The following is a 20,923-nucleotide window of genomic DNA, read 5'->3' as shown; positions in this document are numbered from 1 at the left end:
TTTGCTCATACTCTGTCCTCACCAGTGGAGGAGAAGTGCATGGGAAATGCTACCCATCCACAAAGAAGAGAACCGATGACCAAAGGTACGGCGATCTTCAATAGGTTTCAAAGGGAACCCAACTGATGTCTCCAGTTAATCAACGGAAGGAAGAGTGAATCCCTCTCATTCTTAATTATAGAAGAAATGAGTGTTCTTCAGAACATTGCCACAATCACATAATAATTAGGCCAAGAGGAAAAGGAGAGATTTTCCTGGATACACTGAATAAGCATCCGTGTAAAACAGTCATTGCATCTATGACATAGCAATAGCTCTTTGTCGTAACCATAAGAAAATTTGCTACACCCATAAAAACATTGTTCAGAAAACTATTTGCATGCAACTGCACATTTGTAAGCCAGGAAGCACACAAATACATCAAGGATGAGACTGTTGGGTGCCACACCTATTGCTGAGACTATATAAACCCAGCTGTCCACAGGGTGACATTCAAACTCAGTTACATCCAGCTGAGCTCACATCTTCTCTCAACATGACCTGCAGCTGCAACTCTGCCAACTTCTCCTCCCACTCCCTTAGGACCTGCCTGCCCTCCTCGGGTTCCTCCTGTGGCTCTTCCTACCCCAGCAACCTGGTCTACACCACCACCATCTGCTCTCCCAGCACCTGCCAGCTGCGATCCTCTCTCATCAGTGGCTGTCAGGAGACCTGCATTGAGCCCATTAGATGCCAGAAGTCCTATGTGGTGTCCAGCCCCTGCCAGACAGCCTGCTACTACCCCAGGAACTTCACACCTTGCAGTCCCTGCCAGGGGACATATGCTGGGTCTCTGGGCTTTGGATCTAGAAGCTGTCGTTCCCTGGACTATGGATCTAGAAGCTGTTACTCAGTGGGCTGTGGACCCAGTGCCTTCAGATCTCTGAATTGTGGAGTCTCTGGCTTCCCTTCCCTGGGTTATGGGTACAGATATTATTACCCAAGCTACTTGGTGTCTCATTCCTGCCAACCTTGTTACAGACCAATCTGTGGATCAGGTCTTTATGGAATCAGTTGTTAAGCCTTAGTATTCTCATATGTCAAAGTCTATGCTCTAAAACTATTGTTTTTCCTGCTTAACCCCTACTGATATCATATCATCCTTCCATTAACACCTTCTGTCTTCTTCAACTTCCAGCAGATGATGAGATTAGAATTCACACCCAACTATGCCCTACTCTCTCTTTGACATATACAGACGCTATTTGCCTTCTATCTGTTTAATAAATCTGTGCAAATCTGATATCTTCATGTGTTGTTAAGTTTATTATCACATCACTCATACTTATTGCCCTTGCTGTTTGGAAGACTTAAAAAGATCAGGATGATTGTCCAGCTTAATTTGGGTACATATGCTTTTGTATTAGTTTACTTTTCTTCACTCAATGGTTGTCAATTCTAGGAAGATCATCATTCATGTCCAAACAACAGAGTTCAACTAGAGTGTTAATTACCTGAGATTAAAGTACAGGATTTCTGATGAATAGGGAAACAGAGCAATTAGGATGGGTCTAGAAATGTGAACACCCAGAATAAGATATTTCATAATTTACAAGGTGAAGTCTATACATAGGCAAAATATTAAGTCTAGTACTTGAATGTAGATTTTCTATCAGTAGAATGTAGCTTTCAACAACTCTCAGGAAGACAGACATTAATGTATTGGCATACATGTCTGCTGTGGTTGGCTAATGACGTCTGCATCTCATTAACCCCCATAAAGACAATGACAATCATCTTGGATCATGAGAGACTAGGAGTCTCCTGATACATCCCAGGCTCAACTCCAATCAACCAAAGGATTTGAAGAGGTTTAATTTACTAGTCTTCCTCTGTGTCTCAAACAGAGTTGAATAAATTTATGCGACATAATTTCTTTTATTTATTTATTTATTGGTTTTCTGAGACAGGGTTTCTATGGCTTTAGAGGCTGTCCTGGAACTAACTCTTGTATACCAGGCTTGTCAGTAACTCACACAGATCTGCCTACCTCTCTCTCCTTAGTGCTAGTAATAGAGTTTGTCATCACCGCTCAGTGTGACACAGTATCTTAAAGAAGATTGAAAGTAATCACATGTATCATGGGCATTCGAGGGGGCACAAAGGAAAAAAATCACTCAAAGTATTAATTTTTAATGAACTATGAGAATGATATATTCTAGGAACATTTGGTTCATTTATAATCATTCTTGAAATTGTCCAGCCCTATGTCTGACACAGGGAAGGACAATTTTTTCCTTACCTTCTATCTTTTATTGGTTGATGCTCACAATTTTCTGAATTTTCATAACTGTTAAAGGGTGAAATGATAGAGGATCCTTCCTTGTAAATTTTGAGATAAACAGGCATATACCAAAGATGTATAAAGTATATATCCATAATTAATGTCAATGAAAGCAAACAAAATCAGTGTGCTAATGAGACAGGTGTAATAGAGTAAATCAAAACATATGAAGTCATGCCAGGGGACATATGCTGGGCCTCTAGGCTTTGGATCCACCAGCTGTGGTTCCCTGAGCTATGGATCAAGAAGCTACTACTCAGGGGGTTGTGGATCCAAAGGCTTCAGACCTCTTCCTTATGGGGTTTATTGCTACCCTTCCCTGGGTTATGGGTCCAGATTCAGCTATCCAGTGTACCTGCCTTCAACTACAATTCAGCCGTATTGCTACACATCTGCCTGTGGATCTGGCCTTTTTGCATTCAATTGTTAAATCTCTGTAGTATTACAGTGTCAAAATCAATGTGTCCTGTTGCTGTTGTTTTCATACTTCTTACCACTGTCCTTTCAATGATCTTTCAACTACTTCTTTCCACATCAAATTCTGGCAGTTTCTCAGATTAAGAAGAATTCAAAACTATGCTTTACTGTCCATACTCTCAAATATATACTTGCAAATATATTTCATGGAAGAGTATCTAAAATTGAAAATTTTAATCAAATAAAGTTGATTTGTGCAGTCTGAAAACTCAATCTTTTATCATAGTATTATTATTATATTTATAGTATTCAATTAAGTATTTGGAAGTCTTCAATAACAACCAGCAGGATTACTTGTCTGTATTTGTTGTGCTCATTTTGTGTTAGTGGGAATAGTCAGTTCTGCGAAGACATTCATTGACATTTGCAAACAGGGTTCCTAATACAATGACAATGGCTTGAGTTTGCAGGATGTGAACTCCTACTGAGCCAGAAAATTAAGGTCGTCAGCCTGAGAACTGGAAATACGAGTACCAAGAATATTATATTATACAATTCAGATGGTAAAATGTGTACAAGGACAAAAATTTATCTTGCTCTAGAATTTGAATGCAGATTTTTAGACTGAAAACAATGTGTCTTAAAGTAGCTCCCACGACAGTTACTAGTATTGTGTTAATGCTAGTATCCGGGCTTCTCAATTCAGGCTATTTTTCCTGTGCCTCGTCTTCAAACACTTATATCAAAAAAATTCACTGAGCTGTGTTCAGGAAGAGCTGATGTCACCTGGCGCTTCTTCCGCCCACATCTGTTAGCAGAAGGGCAGTGCAACTATGAAATTTGAGTTTCTATCCAGTGTCCCTCTGAGCATCAAAGCAGACGAGAAGCCACACACCTGGGTGCGATTTATTTGAAATAATGTCTGAGGGAAAAAAAGGCATCACGGGTATCATGGGAATTAATGGTAAAAAAGTTTGAAAAAGAAATGAATCTGTTTTTTAAAGGGTGTATTTTAGTGTTTTTATAAGGAAAACTGAAATGCAATATCCCAGGGACTCTCAGAGGGCATTTGAAAAATATGTATGTCTGCTGGTCCACCGAAAGGAAGCAATTAGGTTTGTATTAAAAATCCCACCATCAATAATAAGGCATTTAATTTAGCAGGTTATGTCTATATATGAGTGTTTCCTGTGTGTATGCATGTATTCTACCTGAGTGTCTGGTGCCTGGGGAGGCAGAAGAGGTTGTCGGTTGCCTGGAACTTGAAATATTGACAGCTGTGAGCCGCCACCGTGTGGAATCTAGAAATGGAACCTAGATCCTCTACAAGTGCAACAAGTGCTCTTAGCCACTGAACCATCACCCCAGGTCTCACTGAACAAGTTTTTAAGTGTCTGCTAGCCATTTCTGTTTCTTGTTACGAGATTTTAAAAATATATCTATTTCATTTGTTTTCCTTTTATTTATTCTTCTCTCCAGAGTGCATCTCAACATCCGCTTCCCCTAAATCCACTCGTGTCCATCCCCTCCCCGGCCCCTAACACCTCTCCTGAATCCACTGTTCCTGTTTCCCTTCAGAAAAGAGCAGGCCTCCCAGATATCAGCCGAACATGGCACAACAAGATGCAATAAGACCAGGCACAAATCCTCACCTCAAGCCTGGGTGAGGCCACCCAGGGTGAGAAAAAGGGTTACAAGACCAGTCAGAAGCGTCAAGGTACCCCCACTCCCACTGATAGGGGTCCCACAAGAACCCCAAGCTAAAGAACCAAACAATACAAGGAGAGGGCACAGCACAGGCCCATGCAAGCTCCATGATTTCCGCCTCAGTCTCTGTCAGCTTCTACAAGGCCTGCTTAGTGCATTCTGTGGGCTGTGTTCTCCTGGTGTCCTCCACTCCTCTGACTCCTACAATTCTTCCTCCCCTCCTTCCACAGGAACACTGCCTAATGTTTGGGTAAAAGTCTCTGCAGCTGCTCCTGCCAGCTGTCAGAGGAAGTCTCACTGATGACCAATGGGCTAGGCACAGATCTGACTACAGCAGAATATCTTTAGGAATTGTTCTGCTGATTTGGTTTTATCAGTTGTGTTTGTTTCTACCCTGGATCTCTGAGATGTGCAGCTTCCAGTTCCTGGCCATCCAGGAAGTGTCGGAATGGGTTGCCTCTCCTGGCATGGGTCTCAAATTAGATCAGTCATTGGCTGGCCACGCCCACAAGCTCCCAGCCACTATTGCCCCAAGACATCTTTCAGGCTGGACGGGTGTGAATGGAAGGTTTTGTGGCTGGATTGGTATCCCAGTTCCACCTCTTGGAGCCTTGAATGGCTACAGAAGATGGCCTGTTTAGGATCCATGTCCTCCTTTAATGAGAGTCCTCATCAGTGTTGCCCTCATAGGTTCCAGGACATGTCCACTGTTCTGAATCTCCACATTGCCCCCAAATGTCCCCCTATTCCAGTTATCTCACCCTGTACTCTCTCCCTCTATTTTATTTTTAATTTAAATATAATTACATTATTTTCTTTTTGTGCCTTTAACACCTTCCATGTTCCAATCCCTAGCTCCTATTCAAAGGCATGGTCCTTTTTTTTATTTATTATTATAACATATGTGTATAAATGTATAAATATATAAATACAACCTTTTTAGTGCTTTTTGTGTTGCTTGTAGGCATGCAATTTCAGGACTCATCATTTGGTATTGGATGGCCAATTAGAGAACTTATAACTGAGGAAGATTTTTTTTCTCCCTGTCTCAGCATTCCTTGTTTGCTCCTATCTTATTTTCTGGGATAGGGTAGCCTATCTAATAGTATTATTTTTCAGCTCCTATTTAGGCAGCATCATTGTTGAGGTATGATGCCTATAGCTTCTCTGCGATTTCAGGGATATCAGACAGGGCCTAAGAGCAGATTTCTATTACCTGTCAATTGCAATCTTTTTAGTCCATCCTCCATGATATTCCCTAAGCCTTAGTAGCAAGAGGTATGTTGGAAATGTATCCAATGAGTCTGGATATCTGAAAATCAGTTATCCTTTATGTTTTGACTTTCTGTGGTTTTCTCTAATGTTTTCTGTCTGCTACAAAGAGAGATTTCTTTTAGGGGTTGAGAGCTACACTTGGCTGAATGTTACTCTAAGGTTTTAGAATACAGGTAGGAATTGTGTTGGATTCGTAAAAGGCAGTAGGAGATTCTCCTGTAAGATCCATGACCTCACCAATCCCAGGATTTTCCCTTCTACCCACTGGGCCTTAAGTCCTTAGACAGCTGTTGATTAGCACCAAGATTGAATGTCACTGTTGAGCTTTTTAGAGACATTTTGCCATGGTGGTCTTTGCTGTAGTTTATAGGTGTCACAACTGAGTATGCCTATTGAATTTCTTCATCTCTTAGCAACTTACATAGCATCCCCAACTACATTGATCCAGCTCAAACCATTTAAGTTCTGGGCCCAAAGTCCACCATGCATTCAGAAATAGGAACTTAACTCCTAGGAAGGAACCAAAGACAAAGAAAATAGCCATATTTTCTGAGAGTTTCTAGTATCCACTAAACAATAACTGAACAGAGGGTTTCTCATGTCTCATGCCTATCACTGAGGTTATGTAATATACAAATATATATTATACAATTAGGTATAGTACACGCACATTATACATCTAGGTAGTTATATGTAATACAATGAGGTATATTAAATGTAATTTCAAATAAATTAAAAAATATGATTCCTTGTGGCTTAAAAAAATCCTTAACATTTCTTTTCCCTTGCTCTCCCTTGCCTACTCTACTGGTCACTCTTACTTCCATATCCCAGTTCTAATTGGTTGTTTTATTGATGTTATGTTTTTAAGTCATTTTTATTGTCTAGAACATAATCAAATATTAGATGGATAGCTGACATTGATTTTATCCCAATTAGTGGGCTGCTCCCTCACTAAACTGAAACTGTCCTTTGCTAAACAAAAGCTTTTGAATTTTATGATCTCATATTTGTTCATTGTTGGACTGACGTCTTACACTGTGGAAGTCTTTCTTTTTTTAATAAAATTCATTTATTCAATGTTTTTTTCACATCACATCATGTATCTGGAATCCACTCATTTTCCTTCCCTTCACTACCCCCCCAGGTATAAAACAAAATTCAAGAGAGAAAAAAATAAAGAAAATAAAATAGGAGAGAAGGGAGAATTAGTTTAAAACCTCAGTATGGAGGATGCAGTGCTACCCAACAAATCGCCCTGTAAGCCCCTTTGTCCATGCATCTATCTTCACGAGTGCTGATTGCAGTCATTGGTCTGGTTCGAAGTCCCTGGTCTCCACCACACATTTGATGCTGGGCCCCCATTAGCACCCTTCCTGGACATCGCATTTCCACACTGTGCTGTGGAGATCCTGCAGCTTTGTGTCTGTGGGCCAGATTCCTTCGCATGATCCAGCAGATCACAGATGGTGCTGTAATTTAAGAGAAACAGCACACAAGAGAAAGATGCCATGAGACAGGATTCAAGAAAAGGGTTGTTGTTTTTTTTTTAATTAGGGAAAGGGATCATAAAGGAGAGAGGGGAGATCAGCCTCGGGGACAGGAGCAGCAGGAGAAAGAAGAGAGGAAAGAGGGAGAGAGTGAGTGGAGCAGAGATAGGGAGAGAAAGAAAGAGAGAGGGAAGGATGGGAGGTGGGCAGGGCCCTTTTAAAAGGGAACATAGTGAATGCACACAGGTGTTGGTCTTAGTAGCAGCAGCTAAGGGCATATCTTGTCAGAACCCCAGGGACAGGCCAGTACAGATACCTAAATGCTAACAAATGGGGTGGATGTTGGATCATAACCCTGGGTCTTGGTCTGGGCAGTTGTAGGGTTGGTCTGCCAGATGGGGAATTGAAATATCTGGCTCACCTACACCTGTGCTAACCGTGTTGGGTATATTGTGCTGCCCTAGGTGTAGAGCCTGCACTCCTGAATCTTGTAGGTGGTGTGGGATCAGGGGCCAATAGCTCTCCCATACTTATGATGACAGGGCCAGCTCTCCCACCTGCCTGAGACATGGGCACAGGGGTGGGGAGGCATGGGGAGCAACTCTCCTCTGCCCATGCCACCACAAAGCAGATGGGTGATAGAGACAGCTATTCCATGCTCACAATTTCTGGGATGGCTCACCCAAGTCTCTGCTAGCAGGGTTAGCTCTGTGGAACTTCCCTGGCCTTTGCCTATGAATTGAAATGTAAGCCCACATTATCCTCTAGAAGTTTCAGAGTATCAGGTCTTGAAATGAGGTCTTTGATACACTGGGGGCTAAGTGCAGGATGAGAGATGAGAAAGAGGCTAGTGTAGAGCCAGGATTCCCAAGACCATTTGGAGAAGGTGTTGCCCTTGCTTTGATGTCATGGTTTTGCTACCATGGTAATAACTTAAACATCTGTTCTTGTAAGGATGGAGTGAAATCCTTTATTCTGTCACATAGACCATGTATATATCTTGTGCAAAAAGGATACTGTCTAAATATTGTGGCTCCATGGTATATAAGTTGAAATTAGCTAGTGTAAAATCTTCTTGAGTATAGTTTTAATTCAAGAGTATTTCAGCTGACCTCAGTAGTACCACCACCTATGTGATTTTGAGTCTGTTATTATATGCTCACAAGATTCAGCACCCAGCTGGAATGTCCTCTTCTCCATTGACTTCTAGTTTACTTCCCAGACTTAGATGCCGTACTTAGATTCACTTCTGTTCTAATTCTCAATTCTCCTGACTCTAATAGCTGTTGTCAGGCTTCTAAAGTCTGAACAGCTTACTTCCACCCCAACTTCACAGATTCTGCTCCATAATTCAGAACTCATAGTCTGTGTGCCAGCAGTCTGTGTCATCTCTGACCACTACTCTGGTTCCATGATTTTCATTGTGCCAAACTTACAACCTGTTTGCTAATCCCTCTGGTGGAACCATGGCTTCCTCCTGCCCAAGTTGATAAACTTATGGACAGTGCACCACTGCATGGATTGGTCTCTCCCTCTTCTAGTACTAATCGCAAATAAACCACACCTTCATCTTTGATTTCAGCTTGGCTTTTTCACTCCATTTAAGGCAGCCATTCTAACTTAATTGAAGCAGAGTGTTAAAGGCATTTTAGGAGATCACCACACCCCTTGAACCAAGTTTGTCCACCTGAGATTGGTGTGCTTCTCCTTACACACATTTGGGCATGAGGCTCAGGCAGGGTGCCTACACCATGGCAGGTGAGGACATCAGCATTTGTGCAAAGCTGTGTCATTATTGAGAATGTTTCCAATCTTACATTTCTGTTGGTTTAGAGCTTCCATTCAAATACTAGCTTTAATTATATTTAGACATAAACCAATAAGTTATATACCTTATTCTTGATGGTGGAATTTTAATTAGGGTCTTAATTATTCCATTTTTTTCTGGATCAGCAAAAGTTCTTATTTTCCATTCTCAGGCAATTGTAACTGTTTTTGACCCGAATTTGCAATAGAAATGACTCCTATTATTAACTAATTCCTTCAAAAAGGAACATACCCAATAACAAATAATTTGTTATTTTGGTCCCAAAATCCAATTAAAGAAAATTATTCAGATATATTAAGTCTCCTAAATATGTAAATTCAGAAACTAAAAGCCACATAATAATAATGGGAACAATATAGTGAAGAGTCAGATCTCACCAATTCATTGGATTAAATATTCCATTTTCAAATGCTTTTGGATGAAAACCAAGTAACATATGTATATTTAAAGAGCACAGTTGGTAAAGCATAATTTGGGTTACATGTTAATTGAACTTGAGGGTGAAAGAAGCCATTAAAGAGAAGATGAAAAGATAGAGGTAAAACAGGAAGACAAAAACTACTGAACAAAATAGACTTTGATAAACTGTGAGTATAAAGACCCAACAGTTGATTCCATAGAAGTCAATACCAAAGAGTGATCTCTATCAAGAAGATTGGCAAATACCATTAGCCATGTAGTCTGGCTAGCAGAATTCAGATCCATAATTAAGGGTAGGGAAGATAGACACTCCCTACTTCAGAGACATGAAGACACTTGATCCACCAAGTAGCAGTTTCTAGATCCATAGCCCAGCAAGAGACAGCTGCTGAGCCCCAAAACCAGAGATCAACATAAGATGGATGACAGGGACTGCTAACAAAACAGCTCTTGTGGTAGAAGTAGGGTGTCTGGCAGGAACTGAACACTACACAGGACCTGTGGCAGCTGGTGGGCTCAATGCAGGTCTCTTAACAGCCAGTGTTTAGAGGAACCCATCTGATAGGTGCTGGGACAGCAGCTGGTGGTGGTGTAGACCAGGTTGTTGGGGTAGGCAGAGACACATGAGGAACCTGAAGAGGGCAGGCAGTGCTTACCAGAGGAGGAGAAGTTTCCAAAGCAAAAATTACAGGTCATGTTGAGATATGAACTCAGCTCTGTTTAACTGAAAATGTTCTGAATTCTATTCCCACCACTCCATGGGAAGAGGAAGTTATATACTTTCAGAAACAGGTGTGGTGCCCAACATTTTCATCTGGTGAATATTTGGGTGCTTCTTGGTTTACAAATGTGGAACTAACCAACCTCTGTATTGTACTTGCATTTGAATAGTTTTCTGCATAGCATATTTATATGTATTGTAACTTTCTTGATACAGAGAAGGCCATGAGCTACTCCCCTGTCAGAGATGACATGATACTTTTTACACTAACACTTATTTCATCATGTCCAGGAAAATCCTCCTTTTCTGCTTGACACTGTTATTAGTGTTTTACTATAATGTTGTGAGGACTATGCCTGTCTTATGTGACACAGAATGACAGCCATGTCCTTACTTTTGTTGCTGAAGTTGAGAAGTTTTACTCTGTGGTTCCTAAGAGATCTGAAGACTATACTTCTCAATGTGATTTCTCATTTTCCATTAATTTTCTGTGTGCATTACAGAGCACTAACATGCTGTTTCACCTGCAGTAGCAAAGGCACAAACTAAGCCAAAGGAAGCTGAATATTTTGAACCTAAGTAGAGAAAGAAAGGCAGTGGATGGAGTTGTCTGTGTCTCTTCATGTTGGGGAATGTTCTTCTGTGTATATGTTTGTCTTATTGGCTCACGAATAAAACACTGATTGGCCAAAAAGGATGATAGGTAGGACTAGGAGACAAAGAGGATTCTGAAAAGTGTAGGCAGAGAGGAGTCTTCATGTGATCCCGGGAAGTTATGTAACTGGGCAGAAACTGCCACTAGCTAACCATAGAGGTCAGGAGGTCTGTACAGACAAGCAGAATCAGAATATAAGCCCTATACCACCATGAATGAACCTTATCTCATTTGTAGTTAAAACTTATTCAGTTTTCTTTACTTAAATTGTCTGTTTGGAGGTGTATCGTGTGCCAATACTGTGTGTCTTCCATATATAATAACAAGAATGAAAAAAGATGGAGTGAAGTATGGTCAATCTTCAGTACATTTCATACCAAACCCAAATTAATGCTTCAAATCTCTTAATAAGAAGAAAGGGAGACTACTCTCATTTTCTACCATAAAAAGCAAACAGATCCCTTATAAGCTCTCTCTACTTGTATCTCCCATGTGTATGTGTTTGATATATATATATATATATACATATATATATATATAGAGAGGGGGGGGATTTTATTTTCTTGGATATGATGGGTTAAGATTTGGTATATATCAGTCATGACATTTCTGAGATAGGAGTAGCTCATTGCCATTTTGTGTATTAAGCAAATTACATCTCTAAATATACTGTACAGGAAACTATTCAAGTGCAGCTGCAATTACAAAGAGATTCCAGTTTTCTTCATTAATAAAAGAGAGGGTAAAATAATGAGTAAGGCTAAGGTGGTTTGGTACCCTGCCTGTTGTTGATAGTATTAAGTCCATCTCTCCACATTGTGAAAAACATCTTCAGAATCCTCTCAGATATATTCAGCTGAGCTCACATCTCCTCTCAATATGGTTTGCAGCTGCTACTCTGCCAACTTCTCCTCCTGCTCCCTTAGGTGCTGCCTGTTCTCCTCAGGTTCCTCCTGTGGCTTTTTCTACCTCAGCAACCTCGTCTACACCACCACAAGCTGCTCTTGCAGCACCTGCCAGCTGGGAGCCTCTCTCAGCAATGACTGTCAGGAGACCTGCATTGAGCCCACCAGCTGCCAGAGATCATGTGTAGTGTCCAGCCCCTACCACTGAGCTCCACACCTTGCAGTCCCTGCTAGGGGACATGTGTGGCGTCTCTGTGCTGTCACTCCCCAGGTTATGGATCTAGAAGCTGCTTCTCAAGGGTCTATGAATGCAGTCAGTGGCTTCAGGTCTCTCACATATAGACTGTATGACTTCCCTTCCCTAAGTGATGGACTCAGAATCTGCTACTTGACTGCTAGTTTCTGTCAACTTTGTTGTTAGACATTTGGGTTTGATTTTTATGGATTCAACTGTTAATTGTCTATATCCTTACAATATAAATGTCAATACCTCTATGCTTGCATCCACAGTTTTCCTGCTTAACCCACTGGTACTTTTCATCCTTACATTGACAAATCTTTACATCTTCAACTTCTTCTAGATTCTCACATTTTGGTTAACTACAAGTTATGTCTTGCTCTTCATTCTATGGATATGTACATGTTCTGTTTGCTTTTCATCTGAGAACAGTTAAAAATGAAAAAAATAGTCTAATGAATGTGTGTATTCTGATACCTCCATATATTGTCCATTTTATTATTTTTACAGTTTATTTATTTATTGTTTTTAAGAGACTTAAAGATCAAAATAATTATACAGATGGATTTGAGAATACAAGTTTTGCTTTTGTCACCTTGGTTATTGGCAGTATTCAATTCTAGGAAGATTGTCATATGAATCTGAAGGATGAGTTAATCAGCAGTAAGAGCTACTTGATATCAAAGTATGAGTATATTTGCTGAATCAGAGAAGCAAAGTAATTAGGATGTGACTAAAATATAAACATCGAGAGTGAGATGTCACATGATTTAGAAGGTAAGGCCTCTACACAGACAAAAATTATCCGAGATAGCATTTGAGCACAGATGCCCAGCCAAGAGAGAAGTATGCCTTGAACAACTGTAAAGGCCAACACTTCCTGGCTCATATGCACACTGACATTTCTTCCTCCCTAGTTCGGGTGTCACCCCTGCCTCACCTCCAATGCACACAAGAAGTAGGAACGAGAATTTGGTTATTATTTTTAGTCTGAGTCTCTATGTACAGTAGACCTCAAGGGCTCAGATGTACTTTATTTGAACAAGTATTTTAGAAATCCAGCGTTGCCTGCTGTAGAAGACACACAAAAGAAGATCAGAGAATAAGACTCTGCTTTGAAAAAAAAGGTGGGGAAGTACGTTTTTGGAGTTGCATTTATAAGGTGCAACTGATATCCTAAATTCCAGGGACTTTCAGGGAAGTCTTGGTCACTCATTGAATTTTGGACCTCCAGTTCTTACCCCAGGGAAAGCTTTATCATTCAGTGATGGATGGTATGTGATGGCCTGTAGTCTCATAATCTTATGAGGGAAGAATAACAGAGGAGCTTATTATCTGTTGGTCTGATGTAAATTTTGAGATATCCAGCTACTCAACAAAAGGAATCATATATTATAGCATATATAATATGCATTATATATCATATGTTACATATGATATATATACATACACACACATATATATGTATAATATATATATATATATATAGAGAGAGAGAGAGAGAGAGAGAGAGATCGAGCAAAGGAAGTATATCCAAGGCGTTGAACCCTCCAAAATCAAAATACCAAGTATTGTTGTGTTGTAGTCCTGACATGGATAATCTGGGTCAGCATGGTGTATGGAACATGGTAATATTTGACATGGAATGTTCATTTAATGCAGTAAATATGAGAGAGACAAGGTATTTTGACCTTTGTAAGCATAAAGAAGCCTCACAAAGCATTTGAAAGTGTTTATAGATCAAATAATCACAGAAGCCGAATTCTTAAAGGAATTTCTGTATTTTGTGCTTTCCTGAACCATTTAATTTAAAATATACAGCTTCTAGTGTAATCAAGAAATCTTCATGTTCCTGCTATTCTGGAAACTACTTCATATGAATAGGTTTAACCTATTGCCTCTCTCTCATTAGCCTCATATAAAAGATGCAAAATAAGGAATAAAAATAAGCAGATTTAGGCAAAGAGCTAAAAGGAAATAATCTAATTCATTTAAAATATGTTTTGTTAGCTATTATACTAAATGATAGATTAATAGAAAGGTATTTGATGACATCTTAGGAAGAAATGTCTTTTTTTTCACATTTTCATTAGTTCTTTGAAAATTTAATGCCCTGTGTTTTGATCACATTCAACCCTCAACCTTCTCCAGGTCCCCCTCTCTTTTTTCATCTGTCAAGTTCAGTTTGTGCTATCCATACCCTCTTAGATGTGAGGGCTTTCAGTGGAGACGGGTTGGCTTTGGGGGGGGAGGTTTAACCACTTGAAGAAAACTGGTACTCTCTTTCCCAGCAGTCATGGGTTGCTAACAGCTCCTCGGGTCGGGGTGATATTTCATGCCCACCCCTCTGCTCCATGCTGTGATTTGGTCTGGCATTGCATATGCTATCATAACCATTCTGAGTTCATATGGTGTACTGGTCTGCCTTTGGAGTTCTGGCAGGATACATCCTCAGCTGCTGCCACTGAGAGCACCATCTGTGCACATTCACTGTGTTCCCTTTTAAAGGGCCCTGCCCACCTCCCCTCCCTTCTCTCTCTCTCTGTCTCTCTCTCTCTCTCTGTCTCTCTCTCTCTCTCTCTCTCTCTCTCCCCACTCTGTCTGTTTCTCTCTCTTTCTCTCTCCTTCCTTCCTTCGCTCCCTCCCTCCCTCCCTCCCTCCCTCCCTCCCTCCCTCCCTCCCTCCCTCCTTCCCTCTATGTCTCTTTCTTCTCTTCTCTCCCACTGCTCCTGTCCCCGAGGCTGGTCTAAGCCCCCTTCCCTTTCCCCCTTTTATGATTCTTTTCCCCTGATAAAAACTCCTCTGCTTGAACTCTGGCACATGGCATCTTTCTCTCTCACGCTGCTTTTTTAAAAATTACAACAATATGTGTAAAGGCCCTGTTTTGTTTGTAAAACCCATTGTTTTCTAGTTCCACTGCTTCTGGCTCTTACTGTCAATCTGCACTCTCTTCCACAATGACCCCTGAGCCTTGGAAAAGGGGGATATGACAAAAATGTCTCATTTAAAGACGAATGTCCTACAGTATTTATTTTCTGTACCTTGACTGGTTGCTGGCCTTTGAGTTAATCATTATTTGCTGCAAATAGATGAGGGTTGAGAGATGTGTTTATATATGGGTAATTCATTAGTAGCCTTTTAATACAGTATCCATTTAGCATAATACAAGTAGTAGGTTCTCCACTAAGGTCTTCCTCAAGGGGTTAGGTGTGAATGTTTCATACTGCCAAAAACAGATAAGACCCCATAACCTTCCCAGGCCACATGACAGATACTCTGATACTAATATGTGTTTCATGCTCTCATATTTTGTGTGTTTTAACACTTTAACTATATTTTATTTATTTATTTTATGCAGTATATGTGATCATGTGTTCTCCTTAACTCCTTCAAAGCCTTCCTCCCTATCTACCTACACACACAACCTCACATTCTCCTCTCTCTCTCTCTCTCTCTCTCTCTCTCTCTCTCTCTCTCTCGCTCTCTCTCTCCCTCTCTCTCTCTCTCTCTCTTTCTCTGTGTGTGTGTGTGTGTGTGTTTGTGTGTGTGTGTGCATGTATGTGCATGCACACTTCTATGTGTGTGCTCCCAGGCATGTCTGTCTGTCTCCTACAAATGAACAAAAGATACCAAAAAGAAAACTAAAAGCAAAACCAAAAAGCCAATAAGATGAAAGAGTGCCAAAATGAAACCAAAAGCCCACAGAAAAGCGTGGAGTTAGTTTAGTGCTGGCCCACTAGTCCTGTGCATGGGTCCTTCATGGAGTGTGGTTGATACAACCAATCAAGCTCCATTGAAGAAAACTGATTCTCCCTTTGCCAGTGGGTACCAGTCGCAAACAGCTTCTTAGTTAGGGGTGGGCACCTATGCCCATTTCTCCCCCTCAGTGATGGGAACCTGTCCAGCTTGGACCTGTGTAAGCCTTACAGGTTCCACATTCTCTACGAACTCATATGTGCTTCCGTTCTGTTGTTCCTGGAAATACTGTTTCCTTAGAGCTATCCATCATCCCTGGCTCTCACAAATTTCCACATCCTTTTTTGAATGGATCCCTAAGCCCTGAATTTTGATAATGATGCTAAATGCCAGCATGTGTGAAGCTATCTCATTTCTGTGCTTTGCCATCCCCAGGAATGTAACAACTGCCATGCTTTCTCTATTATCATGTTCATTATTTTTTTCTTGGCTTATAATGTCCTCGTGCTACTAGAAGGTAAAACACATAGGTAATTCTGTATAGCCCACGTAGAATAATTATGAAAAATTGCAATGGAGACAAGTATGGATGATCCTTGGTAGATTTCAAATGAAACCCTAAGTAATACTTTCAGTTCATTAATAATGGAAAGAGCTCATGACTCTCAGTCTACATAATGAAAGACAAGCATGTATTCTTCATAGCATTCTATGGCAAAATATGTTTTTAAAAATGTGTCAAGAGGAAAAGGAGGGATGTTCCCAGACATGACAGAGTAAGCAATAGTGTAAAACAGTCAAGACAATTCTGACATCTGTGGCTCATTGCATTTTGCTATAACAAGGAAATTGCAACACCTGTAAATACACTGTATAGAAAACTATGCAGTTGCAACTGTAATTACAAAGAACTTACTGAACTGTACCTTTCTTAAGGAAGAAACACACAAATATGTGAATGATGACCCTGTTGGGTACCACACCTGTTGCTGAGATTATGCTAACCCACATCTCCACAGGGTGACATTCAAACTCAGAATCCTCTCAGTTGCATCCAGCTGAGCTCACATCTCCTCTCAACATGGCCTGCAGCTGCTGCTCTACAACCTTCTCACTCCCTTAGGAACTGCCTGCCCTCCTCAGGCTAATCCAGTGGCTCCTCCTACCCCAGCCACCTGGTCCACACCACTACCAGCTGCTCTCCCAGCACCTGCCAATATTGTGGCAGTCAGGAGCCTGGCACTATGCCCACCAGTTTCCAGAGGCCCTGTGTGACGTCAGACCCCTGTCAGATGCCATGCTATTACTCCAGGAACTCCCCTGCTTGCAGACCCTGCCAGGGGACTCTTAGTGCATCTCTGGGCTTTTGGCCTGGCAGCTACTGTTCTCTAGACAATGGATCTAGAAGCTGCTTCTCGGGGGGCCTCAGACCTCTATGAAGTGCCTGACTTCCCTACTGTGAGTTATGGAATCAGATTCTACTGCCCAGCCTACTGGGCTCCAGGATCTGTCAGCTTTCTTGTCAAAGGCAAACGTGTGTATTAGGCCTCTAAGATTTAACTGTTAAGTTGCACATAATCTCCCAGTATGCAAGTCAGTCTCTGCCCTGTAGCCACTGTTTTTATACTCATTTCCAAGTACTGCAGTTTCGTTCTTCCATTAACAATTTCTTCATTTTCAATTCCAGTCAGATTCTTGGAGCTGGTTACCATAAATTTCTCTTACTCTTTATACACTAGTGATATGTACATGTGATATTTTATTTTCTTCCAAGAGTTTTGAAAATATAATTTTCATCAAATAAATTTCTATAATCTGATACCTCAATATATTTCTCACTTTACTACTTTTATTGGTTTTCCAGTTATAGATTTGAAAGACTCAGTTAAATTACCATGATTATGCAAGTGGATTTGGAAATATATAATTCTGTATTGTTTACATTTCTTACTGGGGATATTCAGTTCTAGGATTATTTCCCTTTGAATCTGCAGGTTGAAATCAGTGGAATCAGAATTGCCTGAGAATCATGGCCTTGTATTTCTAATGACACAGGACAGCAAAGTAATTAGCATTTGAATTAAAATTCAAACAATATAAGATACTTCATAATTTACAAGGTGAATTTTTTATGTAGACAAAAAAATTGAATGGGTCTATTATTCGCATGCAACTTCCAGCCATGGTAAACAACCCTTAAACACCTCTGAAGACATACGTGTTTTGGTTGGTTTAATAGTTTTATTCCCTCTTCCCAAAGCTGTAGGATAATATCTGTACCTTCTATATCTTCCAGCACAGTGAGGAAAGTTGAAGAGATTGTAGGTGGAAAGAACCGGATTCTGGAGGTGATGACAATCTGCTGATGCTTCTCCATGATTCATCATTCACCACCACAAAAGTCATGAATCTAAGAAGTGTTGAATGTTTTTATTTACTGGGCTCAGTCTGATTTCCACAGCAAAGTTAAAGCCAAAGACTTTGGTGTAGTTATCTAATCTTGTAAAAGAGATACTGAAGACTATTAAAGAACACAGCAGAGAAGGTTAATGATCTTATTATAAATAGCAATGCCAGTAACCTGGATTGTTAGTGGGGGCTTTAGAACACCTCACCAAAAACTCAAGAAGAGGTGCCTCACACACACACTGGGCATAGGACTTTTTATTTGGCAACACATGGCTCAGGGATGAGCATGATACTCTGTGTAATACAATAGAAAGCTTCCATATAACTGTGTAAAACATCTTTAGAATTACCTATTCCTTACTCAACCCTTTTCTCTGTCCCCTCAAGCCCTCTCACATTTAAACCTCCCTCCCCATATTCCCCTTTTTGCTTTATGTCACATGTGTTCTACTATGACTCCTTCCTTGATATTATTCTTCCCTCTCCCCGTCATCGGTCCCTCTCTAGTTTCCTGAAATCCACAAATTAAATCAAGCACACAAATCTGAAAATTTAACACGAAGAGCCCCGTGACTTAGAACATGAGATGTTTGCCTTTCTGGGCTAGATCACCTCGCTCAGTAGAATGCTTTGTGGCTCCACCCATTTACCACGCTCCTCTCTGAAAGTCCATTGTAACATATGCAGAGGGTCTATATCCATGTGAAACCTGCCCTTTGTAGAGGGAAGGGGAGGGACTGGGGAGGAGAGGAGGGAGGGGAAACTGATCAGGATGTAATAACAATAATAATAAAAAAGCCATTGTATAAAGGTGCCATATTTTTATTATCCATTCATTAGTTCATGGACAATTGGGGTGTTTCCATATTATATCTATTGTGCATAGATCAGTTATAAACATGGTTGAGTTAGGCCTACTCCAAAGGAAAAAACAAATGCCTGGTACTTTAACTCTGGCCAAAATCCCATAGTTGGGGAGAACACAGGTGTAAAGGGTAAACATACTACTGTTGTTTGTTAAATGTATAGAGTATCAAACCGACCTCTATGTTCATACCTCTCTATCAATAGATGAGTTATAGCTCCCAGACCTCTTCAGAGAAGTTTCTTTATGTAGAATATGGCAGTTAAAGAATAAACAATTCAGACTTGTCAAGTTTAGAAAATAAGTGAATGTAGGAAGCCCAGTCACAAATGGCACACACTATTCCAATATTCGGGACTACCGTTGATTGAGAAGCTATGTTTATGGAAGAGAAAGAGCCAGTTTTCTTTAAGGGTATGGCTTCAGGTGAGCTAGCCATACACCAGTGGATGTCCTACACACAGTAGGATGTGGATAGCATAACTTGAGTCAGTGGGTTAGTGAATTAAAAAATAAAAGTGGGCACAAGAGGTGGGAGAATAAAGACACGGGGGGGGTTAAGAAGAGTTTATGCGGGAATCGAAAGACTACAATGGAATGAATTCCATAAAATCTTCAAATCTTTATAAAATTATTTATTTTTCTAAAAAGACTTAAAAGCAATGGTCTATTTTAACAAAAAGTACATTCAGATGTTGCTTTTAAAAGAATAGAGATTCAGGGACCTTTAAGGACACTTGTGAAGACCCTCAGAATAGTTCGCTCCAGAATGTGATCCCTAGGGAAAACTTTTCTTCACCCACTCTCATCTTTCATTTGTTGAAGATATATAATGTCCTGGATTCTTGTAACTTCATCTTCCGTTACCACAGTATTACCTTTAAGATATTAAGGACATAGTCAAGTGAGTATTGTGTACACTGTGGGGAGGGTGCTATATATGTCTTCCATAGCCTGGCCTCTGGTATCTGTAATGACATGCTGCAAAGAATAAGGGGATAGGAGTCATAGATTTTTCACTTAACATGTAGATGTGTGAAAGAGAAAGAAAGTTGGGTCAGAGTCTCAGAAATTCTTATTTGTTATCACTAGGAAGTGGACTGATAGGAAGATAGGAGAATCTTGAGATGAGTAGTGGGGTCTTGATTATCCATTACATTTAGGTGATGATATCTGGGTCATTGTGGGGAGCATTGTCCCTGTGGTTGGGTCTGGGGATGCAACACCTCTCTGTTCCTAGAGCTGAGAGGGCAGGGAGAATGTGGACTGAGAGCTAGGAGTCTGGGGGCATCTTCCCTGTCAGCTCTAGGACTTGGAGCCTTTAGCTATTGGTACCTAGAGCTGACCAGTAAGGGAAAAGTTGGGTTGCATGGTCAGGGCCTAAGAACCCCTAATTTCTTGGCTCCAGGAGCTGACCAGACTAGGGAAGTATCTGAATTCTTAATGAATCCTAGTGTTCTATTCTTTCCTGAACCATTTTAATATATGACTACTAGTGCAATCAAGACATGTTCAGTATTCCCACAAGTCTGTTGACTCTGTCACATTAGCCACATCTAAAGGATCCAGAATAAATAGTAAAAATAAAAAGGCATTATAGATTTAGTGAAAGATCTACTTGGATTTAAACTAATTTTTTTCAAAAGCATTACTATTAACTATAATCTGTTTATACCAAATGATAGACTGACAAGAACAGGTTTAATATTTGATAATACCTTAGCACAAAATTATGAGGAAACTTGAGTGCTATGACATAACTTCTTAATTTAAATATTAATAATAATCATTATTAACATACTCTGGTCAGATCACTTCAACTTAGTGATAAGTATTATCAATATCAAATGTTCTTTCTACTAATCTTTAATTAGATGGTCAAGCATAGTGAATTGGCCAAATTTCTATGACACCACAACAATACACATCAGGCTGGTTTGGACCAGCCAGACGAAAGAAGAAAGAGCCAATGAT

The 20,923-nt window shown here is 40.3% G+C and overlaps 1 protein-coding gene across 1 annotated transcript; it reads left to right on the top strand.

Annotated features, from left to right (window-relative positions):
* The first annotated feature begins 502 nt into the window (after window positions 1-502).
* Window positions 503-1,060, top strand: LOC121141753 (keratin-associated protein 13-1-like). The gene has a single exon (XM_040750286.1). It carries the CDS (start codon window positions 536-538, stop codon window positions 1,058-1,060), a length of 525 nt encoding a protein of 174 aa, XP_040606220.1. The 5' UTR covers window positions 503-535.
* Window positions 1,061-20,923: the final 19,863 nt, after the last annotated feature.

The sequence above is a fragment of the Mesocricetus auratus genome, unplaced genomic scaffold (assembly GCF_017639785.1).
Source record: "Mesocricetus auratus isolate SY011 unplaced genomic scaffold, BCM_Maur_2.0 Super-Scaffold_100008, whole genome shotgun sequence".
Lineage (NCBI taxonomy): Eukaryota > Metazoa > Chordata > Mammalia > Rodentia > Cricetidae > Mesocricetus > Mesocricetus auratus.
The sequence above is the reverse complement of the archived record's forward strand: the minus strand, read 5'-3'. Positions and strand labels throughout refer to the sequence as shown.